The sequence below is a fragment of the Copidosoma floridanum genome, unplaced genomic scaffold, assembly GCF_036245765.1.
Source record: "Copidosoma floridanum isolate Cflo_tuat_1 unplaced genomic scaffold, Cflo_Japanese_pri ptg000025l, whole genome shotgun sequence".
NCBI lineage: Eukaryota > Metazoa > Arthropoda > Insecta > Hymenoptera > Encyrtidae > Copidosoma > Copidosoma floridanum.
Window position 1 is genome coordinate 8,066,374 of NW_028321902.1, and position 9,976 is coordinate 8,076,349.

Here is a 9,976-nt window from a genome sequence, read left to right on the forward strand (position 1 = left end):
ATAGCACTCATTTTAATCAATTCGGCTCTCAATATACTCAACACGCAACTGTCGAATAATATAAAGTCGGCTTATTTATTTTATTGTACGATAAAATGGCAAATAGTCGGGTTTGAAATGCTAATGTTTTCATTAATTACGAGCATCTGTCTCAGTAAGTATATCAATAACAAGAGAGATAGAAGTAATTGCTGCCTCCCTCCCTTCTTTTTTTTTGTAAGAAGAGTTCTACTCCGATTTTTTGAAACCCCTCGATGTGATGATGGATAGGTACTTCAGCCAACTATTTTTCATGTAAATTACGCGTAAACTTGGCCTCGAGTAACATCAAAGTATAAAGGTTGATTTTATACGTAATAAAAAAATTTTTTAAAAAATAAAAAAAGAAAAAAGCTCGAAGCGAGCTATAAAAGTTGGTATGATTTAATTATAATTTCTCATGCGATAGCTGATTTCCTTGGAAAATAAATAATACTATTACAGTTTAAAGAAAACGTATTTTATTTTTGAAAACTTTTTCTTTTTTTTTCTATACAAAATTGTTAAAACCATCGAGTTTTATGGAAGACAGTTTAAGACAGTGATCGTAGAACGAACAAGTACCCAAAAAAACGTCGTGACTGTTGGAATCGTTCAAAAGTTTGAGCTTTTTTTCGACATTTTTATTCAAATGAGACCAATCGCAGCCGTAGGCGATACTTTGGTGATCATCGTACACTGCGACAATTTCTGGAGTCTCGTCGACTTCAGCGTCAATGATGATAAAACCGCCGTACATGCCGGCCGCCAGTAGATACTTGGCTTCGTAAGGATCCCATTTAAGCCGCCAGATTCCACCTCCCAAATTCAATTGCTCCATCGGCTGACGAAGATTCCTCGTGTCCCAGGTCCTTAAATTCTCGTCGTAGCTGCAATAATTGCGATGCACGGTGAAAAAGACATTTTTCCCATTCCAAAGCATCCGAGCGTTTGCTTCGTGGTTTTTTTTTTTACCTTACCTCCCCGAAACCAGGTAAAACTGTTTTTTCCAGTTCGAATGAAAACTGGTAACTCCAGCTTCGTGGGACCGATTCGTAAAATTTGCTTTCAAAACATCTCCATCCATCCTTGTGTCAAATGTCAAAAATTTACCATCATCCCCACCTGTTATTCAACAATGAAATTACTCTCTATACGGACGCCACGTAAAATCCATTTGCCAATGAAAAACTCACCAGTGTAAACAACATTCGTATCCCAATAATCGAAGGCTGCTATCCACGCTTCAAAGTCGTGGCCGTGCCCAGAAAAAATTTTCCTCAAGCCGTTCGCGTCGTCGGACAATTGAAACAGCGATACCGAGCCGTGCGAATCACTGACTGTAATTTTCACGTTTGCACTGTCACTTGGTTCTCTTCTTCCCGTCGACCAGTCCAAAGACAACGCAATGGGCTGACTCTGGCCCTCGTCTCTGATTAAAACCTCAGCTACGATTGTCAAACGTGCTTTCTCCGAATCCTCGACCAACTCGTAAATCTGCAAGTGTCCTGTGAACCTCGCAACTCCCAGCAATACTTTACCAGAGCACTTGACGTGTGCCCACTTGGTGTCCAAAACGCCGGCGCCATCCAAATGCTGTAGCAGTTTCAGTGACACTTGGTCTTCTTCGGCTTTTACGATTTGGAATAGGTAGATCCTCCCGACGCGCGTCTCTTGCGTCTCCAGTTGGTAAGTCCCGCACACGAAAATATCCTCGTAGCCCTCGGCTGGACACCACTCCACCGAGTCGGCGGAATACTTTGTATCAAAGGTTTCCAGCGTTTGGAATCCCATAGTTTTCATCAAAGTCTGCAAATAGATTGGATGCTCATTTTTGCGTCACTGATGCACTTGGGCCGTACTCATAAGGATGAGATATTGTATTTTACAGCTAAAATAATGGCCAGTTTTTTATTCTATAGATTTGTTTCGAACATATGGCACCAACGCAACAATGAACGTTTGGAACCAGGTTTTTTTTCTTTATGTTTGCCACAAATCCAAGACTACTTAGTTTAATTATCTTAAATTCTTAAATAATGAAATTAATTAAGGGTATGTCCTACAAATAAAGCTTGACGTCTTGATTACACAAAAGAGATCAACTGGACGTTTTGTACTTATAAAGCAAAGTGGGACCCATGATACAACAGCAGAGATTTTTCGAGTACAAAAATAAAGCATCCGGAGCAGTACTGAAAAAAACCATAAAAGTTGTACCTTATATTTTGATGAATATTTAAGGAAAAAATGCATTTTCATTTATGAGATCAAAATTTATTTTCAAAATCAATTTGATTACACAAATTCCTTTTTTAAAGTTATTATTATCATCATCATCATCATCATAATTATTTGGTACATGTTCTTACACCAAGTCCAATTGGCAAGCGTATATTTGGTGTTAAGTTTTGAATTCCCTAAAAAAATGTACATAAACGATTATTTATAAGTAATTGGCCTCCTCAATGTTTGTTGCATTGTTTTAGGCAGCATTTGTTAAAGATTAAATAGTAACTATATCACATCGGTGCTATCGAAATTGGCGATTGGCCGGTATAATTACAATTAATCTTACTTATATTTAGTGACTTATTTATTAAAGTTAAATTAATTATTAATACAATCATTTTATGACTGACATGAATTGACGATAGTACTCGTACAATGAATGAAGAAGTTATGAATTATTTAAGAAACTTATCGTTTAGCCTAAATTCGAAATTGTGCTTGTTATGAGATTGATTTACAGAGAAATTTTACTAAAGGCCTTTGTACTGTATTAAGTTTAATAATTTACAGATCCATGGTCCTTCTTAATTAGCTTATCACATGCTTCAATTGCAATAAGATCCAAAAGTCTGCTTAAAATTAATCAGGTCCATTGGTATACATATGTAAATATTTGTTTACATTGCATCATAAATTGCATCAAAAATACTTTATCAGATAATACTATGTAAGTATACATACTAGCACCTACTAAATTGAAAAATGTTCAATGCAACGACACATTTTGTACAAACGTATCGAAAACTCTTTGAAAATCACACATTACACACAAAAACATCAAATTCTATGTAAATAACAAATGCATTTAACATTCAACATGTTAATTTTTTTTTTTTAACTCTTTGGTCTGTTGAGGAAAAAATGTATCCTACAAACAGGCAATCATAACAGTGAAGAAACGTTAAATAAATAATTATTCTAGTAAAAAATTCATTAATATTAAATGACGAACGTATACAACCAAGATAATCATCTCTCACTGACATGATGACTTTTCAGACTCAAGCATGCATAGCCTGACTAGTTGACGCGCCCGATTGATCAACTGTCTGACTTTTTCCAGCGAAGCTCGATGGCCCAGGTAGCAAGGACGAACATACAAATTCATCTCTTCTATGACGTCTAACAGCTCTGAATAAATGGAAGCTCCAGACGTCGGTTTGGAGGACGAGCTGTTGTTATTGTTGTTGTAACTGTTAATCAACGAATGCTGTTGCTGCTGCATCTGCTGTTGGTGCAATGCAGAAGGTCGGGGTTTGGGGATCGTTATTAGCGGTTCAACGATTTTTCTTGGCGCTTCCATGTTTTTTCCATTACTATTATAGTTCATTGTTCTGTTTTATGTTTTTTATTTGAATTTTTATAAAAAATTTACGCAGCGTTAGTGTATTCAAAGACGCCAGTCTTTTTTTGCAGTCAAACCAAGTAATAAAAGGAAATAAGGGGGTGTTTTTTCACCTACCCTATGCGCATAACCTACAAAGTATACAAAATACTTAGAACCTCTGTACAAGAGTGCAGTATTTTTTTTTTTTTTTTTTTTTTTTTTAATTGAAAATAGAAGCGAGGTACTTACATGTCTTGAAAGGATATGACAAATTTGAATGAATTGACAGCAACTGTACGTTTGAGTGTCTTGAAAATAAACAGTAACACAGAATACAAACTTAATAGTAAGCAGATAAAAAAGTCGGACCAACGCGTTTATTAACATAGGGCTAATAGGTACATCTTTTTTCGGTGCCGCGACGGAAACAATTTATCTGTTAAGTATGTATCTTATACAGTTTTTAATTCAAAAGATTCGATTGCACTCTCATCTTGTATATGGTACTTTTCATCTCCATCCCCGAATCCCCATTCCCACACATACTTACTTAATAAGGTGGAAATTGGAAAAGGTGTACCTATGGTGTATAATATATATTAAAAAAAAATGACCTGCGCGCGCGTGTGCATCAGTGTGTGTACAACAAGCAGACGACAGACAAGCACACAAGACTAAAAGGTAAACAAGACATGTATATATATATACATATATAGAGCGCGTGGTGGCTCGGTCGGCTAGGTCGTGGATTGACACGCGGGAGACCGTAGATTCGTTCACCTTACAATCCAGGGACGGTCAGGGACAGTGTGGGCGAGTCGGAGACGAAAGTGAACAAGTGCAGAAGTGCTCTTCTCCGATCGTCCCTGACCGTACGCGATGCGCAGTTGTACACGTTAGGTTAGATTAATGCAAAAAGTAAACAAACTTGTTTGTATTTGCACTTCTTTATTTACAAACTATTGTTTACATACAGCATTAATCTAACCTAACGTGTACAACTGCGCATCGCGTACGGTCAGGGACGAGGACGATCGCGGACGATCGGAGAAGAGCACTTGTTCACTTTCGTCTCCGACTCGCCCACACTGTCCCTGACCGTCCCTGGATTGTAAGGTGAACGAATCTCGTGGTTCGATTCCCGGCCAGTGTGACTTTTTCGGGCAAGTACCTCTGTGATTTTTCACATGTGCTTTTTCACCACGCAATGCTCCTCGAGGAGGGTTTTAGGCGACCTTCTCGCAGCAAAAATTGCCTAATTTCCCCCTACCCCCCTCCCAGTAATGGGAGGCCTCCCATCCCTTTCCTTATCCCTTTTCCAAGTGCTAAGTGCCCATAGTAGTGCCCTTATTAAAGGAGCCGGACGTAGAGCACTATGATATAAAAAAAAAAAATATATATATATATACGATATACACATACAATAATACAATATTGTGCATATATTGCTTGTATTACTAAAATTACTAAAAACAATACGAAAATAATGTAAGTATACATTTACTGCTGTTGAAAAAATGTCCCCCGTGTTAGAAAGCTAATTCAAAATATTTTAAAAGATCACCATGACATTACACCCAAAAAAAATTTTTAGAATTTAGCTTTTGTTCAAATTTTTTAAAAATATTCACTCATTTTATGCCTATAATATACATTACTCTGTCCAATAGGTGTTACCATACACTAAGTCTGTAATAAGTACTTGCATTTTTTTTTTAACTTGAATTACAAGAAAATAAAATTAATAAAATTGGGTGATAATATGCATCATTTCGTTCATTGGTTGAACCAAGTATTAAACTTATATTTGGTCATAAGAGTCAAGTTGATTCCGGTAAACACAGAAATCGTGTCCAATGAATTTTTTTTTATTTTGACTTTTCAATTTAAGAACCAGCTTAATCGTTAATTATCGCAAATAAAACAAAACATTTTTTGAAAAATCAAAAGCCTTTTATTATTTGATGTAGAATTTAATTTACCTGCACAACCAGCAGTTTATAGCATAATCCCGAAATTTAAAGCGTTTTTTTTTTATTATTAGTATAGATGAAAAATTCCTAAACTCATACTCAGATTTTTTCAAGTGACAAAGAATGACGTATGAAATTGAATAAATTTTTTAGAAATTTAATCGTAGCTGTTGAGTAAAAAATTTTCTAGATTTCAAGTATTATACTTTTTGGTCAATTTACGATTTAAGTAATTCCAAAGAAAATTATTTATGAAATTGGGAAATCAAACAAAGGCCCTAGCTTTTTTAAAAACAGTTTTGAGATTTAAATTTACATGTCGCGAATTATTTATACAATACGTGATAATACATATGAAAATTGCTGGTAGTAAGTAGGTATGTAGGGTAAGTAAGTATAAGGTACCGTGAGTGAAGTGTGAAGTGTGAACCGTCTCCATAGGTCTCCACGTTTCGTCGTTTCGTGTGCTTCATTACTTATAATATATATTATTTAGACGTAGAGGTTTTGCGTTTTGCGTCTTCCGCCGTTTTTCATAGAGTTTACGGAATAGAAAGAGATGTTCTGGCCTTTTTGTTTCTTGTATCGTTGATGTACATACATTTGTGTGCGTTTGTGTGTGTGTGTATACCTTTATGGGTGTGATGCCTCTTGTGGTCGGTCGGTAACAAACTTGTCAAGCTACTCAGGCTTCAAATAAGTAAAAAAACATATTAAAAGAGAGTAGATACTTAAGTAGTTGTAAGCAAGATGGCAGCGACAAACTCAGGCAAAGTACCAGAAAAAAAAGAGGAGGCATTTAATGAGTTTTATACGGAAGTAAGCTGGCTTACGCACCTATATGGTTGCTTATCAAAGTTTTTTCTAAGTTATTCTGTTCTGCAGTTTCAATACGCGCTTTTCCTCTGGAGTACATCCAATAATATTCTTGCTTTTATACTTAACTTGTCCATTTTCATAACCTTGGACTACTATCATTATCACATTTGCGTTTTTATTTTCTTTATTTTGATGATTGTTGATATTTCAATGTCATGTACCCATACAAACGTCAGATTATTTCAGTTTTTACTACTGAATGCGAAACTAACCTACAAAAGGAACTTTTTGATGTGCATAGTGTAACGTAATCTTATTGTTTGTTATTTTTCAAAGGTTAAAGCAATTGAAAAGAGAGACTCGGTCTTAACTTCTAAGCAACAAATCGATAGGCTATTGAGACCAGGCTCAACATACTTTAATTTGAATCCGTTTGCTGTGTTGCAAATTGATCCAACAACAGACTTGGATGAAATAAAAAAAAAATATAGACGTGTAAGTTGGACTGCTATTTAAAATAAACAAATGGTATGTACGTATTTTTGATAAGCTTTGATTCCATTTTTATTTCAGATGTCAATATTAGTTCATCCAGACAAAAATCAAGATGATGCTGAAAGATCTCAACTGGCTTTTGAAAGTATGTTTTTGATATATGACATTTTTTCACAAATATTATCTTGATTTTTTTTCTTTACAGTTGTTAATAAGGCATGGAAAACCCTTGAATCTGAAGAAACGAGGGCAAAGTGCATGGATGTTGTTGAAGAGGCAAAAGCAAGAACAGATCACATGGTGAATATATCCGTCTTATTTTCATGACTGTTAACTTTTGAATAATTTCTTATACAAGTATTTTTATAGATTGTAGAAAAGAAAAAAAAATTTAAAAAAGACGGAAAATTAGCCAACGATGCAATTCTTGAGGAAGAAACAGATGAAGGCTACAAACATGCCATTTATGTTATGACGTCCAAGTTATTTGCTGATATGGAAAGAAGAAGGTCTATTGTAGTTTGAATAAATTAACATTTGATAAAACAAAGTTTTAAAATAATTTGAATTTCAGGAGAGATCTTGCTCTAAGGGATGTAGAGCAAAGAAAAAGAAAACGAGAGGAAGAACTATCAGCAGAAGCACAGGCTGCCGTGGAACGTGAGTGGCAAAAGAATTTTGAAGAATCCAGACAGTCCAGAGTTGATAGTTGGAAGGCATTTCAGTCAGGCTCTGGAGGTGCAAAGAAAAAAAAAGAAAAAAAAATTAAAACATTTAAGCCACCAAAACCAAAAGCTGAGTCGCGACAGTGAGATAGATGGTGATAAAAATAGGTTCGATTATCATACCTTTAAAAAATTCATTTGAAATTCTCAACAATATTATTTTTAATTTGATCATCCCTGTAATGTACAAATGCAAATTGTTGTATAGATGATATGATGATCCAAATTTTTTTATAATTATTTCAAATAAGAATTTAATGTTTTACTCTGAAAAATCATAATTGTAGATTATGTATTTGAAAGTCTGACATAAAATTAAGAATCCGGCACGTAAGTTTATCATTTTCTTGATAAATTTTTATCTGATGAGAAACTAACATTCATTTCTCTATGCAGTCAACATCACTGAAACTTATAGTGGTTTTATTTGGATTCAGTTGAATAGAAAGTTATAGATTTTCTTGAAAAGTAGACTATCAAAATACTTATACCGAATCCACATTAATTTTGAAGTTTTTTTAACTTTGAACAGTGAAAGTGTGAACTAAATTTAATAATTAAGGGTTTTATGTGCATCTGTGAATATTGAAGTGACGATTACAATTGGACTAATTGATTTTGTGCAACCGTCTGTTCATTATTTCGTACTAACACTTATCTATAAAATTGCCAGAGATAATTTGTAATCTTTTTGTAAAAAAATGTGTTGTATAGTATTATAATTTTCAAGTTTTCTTCTAACAACATAGAACTTCATTGACAAATAATAATAAAAGAATTATTAAGAAACCAAACTATCATTTTTCAATCAGTCAACGTATAAGTCCACAAAATTTTAATTATACTTGTGGAGTAAAATTTTATGCACACTTAATGGAAATTACCACAAAGGAATCCTGATGTGTAATGGTTAAAAAAAAAAAAAAAAAAAAAAAAAAACGTATTATCTAGTATTGGCTTGATATCTTTTTTTAAGGGACTGTAAAAATTCTTTTTCAAAGAAAACTTGCCATTTAATTGTAAAAATCGGAAAAAATTAAAAAGCTTAATAAACTTTTTACAAGCAATATTTTGTCAACACTTTTTTTCACATAAGTACTGATCTCTACTGGCCCCTATACTTGTATATAATGTCTAAAGAATCGTATTTTTCAATAAATAAATAAATGAATAATGAAAAAAATGAAAATCACCTGCAATAACTCGTGAAAGCTTAAAAAAATTTATTCGTTAAGCGTAAAAAATCACTTTCCATTTTTTTTATACTGTAGTCCTACTAACTGCATGAACATGCTCGACCTTGTAATGAAATAACGAAGTAATCCTTTATGTAGATTTCTCTCCATCGCAAATTTCAACTCGATTTCGGCGATTTATCGAAATCGTGAACATACATACTTACAACTAATTCCCTAGACTGAACATTCTATCCGCAAATTCTGAAGATTCGCAAACGCACAAAGAAAACTAATACTGAAACTGAACACTTGCATGCGAGTAAAAAAAAAGTCTTTTTCGATACTGTACATAATTATTTCCTCGTGACGGCGCAGTGAACGTAATAAAAAATTAAAGAAAACCACTAACAATAGTTGAGCAAAAGTATAACATTATGCATACCTACTTAACATTTATTGTTAATATAAAATTATTAAGACCCGAATAATGGGTATTATATAATTTGGCATAAACATTATTGCCTAAATTGTATATGTGTACATTATCTACGATGTTATACTAATTCTAAACGGTAAATTAAGTATACAAATCTGCATGCGTAATCAAGTCATGATTTTCGATTTAATTTTGGAGCAGCAGTTCAGAGTACGGATTACGGAATGGTTTGAATTGAATAGAATCAACATGTAAGTACTTATTATTAGACAGGAAAATCGGTGATCGGTGCACTGCACTCATGCAAGGTATACGTATGTATTTCAACACATACACAAGGTAGCATAAGTACATGTGTAGTGTGTAGTGTCGCCAGTCGCCTCGTGAGTCGTGAGTCGTGAGAGAGAGCAACAAGTGGGCGAGACCCACTAGTATATACCAGCACCAGCTAGCCGGCGGTGTACCCCCTAAAATCTGGATGTTATACACACTTTTGATTAGGTTGTTGTTCTTTAAATAAAATGTAACCTCGTATTTAAATGTAATCACACCTGCTTGTAATTATACATATATAATACTTACCGCGAGTGAAGTTGTCCTCTGTTATCGCGCTTCTTTTCAATATATATATATATATATATATATACACATATACTTACGTATCTGCAATTGTAGCTCCTTACCCACACTTAAGTATATATACATATATGTAT

General features: G+C 34.1%; 2 protein-coding genes across 2 annotated transcripts; one reads left to right on the plus strand and one right to left on the minus strand.

Annotated features, from left to right (window-relative positions):
- Positions 1-529: 529 nt before the first annotated feature.
- On the minus strand, positions 530-4,180 carry LOC106643128 (diphthine methyltransferase). Its single transcript, XM_014358128.2, has 4 exons — positions 3,887-4,180; positions 1,215-1,827; positions 999-1,143; positions 530-908 (listed from the first exon to the last, which is right to left on the minus strand). The coding sequence occupies exons 1-4, from the start codon at positions 4,022-4,024 to the stop codon at positions 530-532; spliced, it is 1,275 nt and encodes a 424-aa protein (XP_014213614.2). The 5' UTR covers positions 4,025-4,180.
- A 1,909-nt stretch (positions 4,181-6,089) lies between these two features.
- On the plus strand, positions 6,090-8,757 carry LOC106643149 (dnaJ homolog subfamily C member 8). Its single transcript, XM_014358165.2, has 6 exons — positions 6,090-6,429; positions 6,766-6,924; positions 7,003-7,069; positions 7,130-7,224; positions 7,294-7,433; positions 7,499-8,757. The coding sequence occupies exons 1-6, from the start codon at positions 6,361-6,363 to the stop codon at positions 7,734-7,736; spliced, it is 768 nt and encodes a 255-aa protein (XP_014213651.2). The 5' UTR covers positions 6,090-6,360; the 3' UTR covers positions 7,737-8,757.
- The last annotated feature ends 1,219 nt before the right edge of the window (positions 8,758-9,976 follow it).

Bases quoted from the DNA above. Each gene is read 5' to 3' on its own strand.
- LOC106643128 (XM_014358128.2), bottom strand. From the start codon at position 4,024: ATGTTAATAAACGCGTTGGTCCGACTTTTTTATCTGCTTACTATTAAG. The intron at 1,828-3,886 runs GTAAGTACCTCG...ATCTATTTGCAG, and splicing joins GTCATATCCTTTCAAGACAT to ACTTTGATGAAAACTATGGG. The intron at 1,144-1,214 runs GTGAGTTTTTCA...GTTGAATAACAG, and splicing joins TACGAATGTTGTTTACACTG to GTGGGGATGATGGTAAATTT.
- LOC106643149 (XM_014358165.2), top strand. From the start codon at position 6,361: ATGGCAGCGACAAACTCAGGCAAAGTACCAGAAAAAAAAGAGGAGGCA. The intron at 6,925-7,002 runs GTAAGTTGGACT...TTTTTATTTCAG, and splicing joins TAAAAAAAAAATATAGACGT to ATGTCAATATTAGTTCATCC. The intron at 7,070-7,129 runs GTATGTTTTTGA...TTTTCTTTACAG, and splicing joins ATCTCAACTGGCTTTTGAAA to TTGTTAATAAGGCATGGAAA.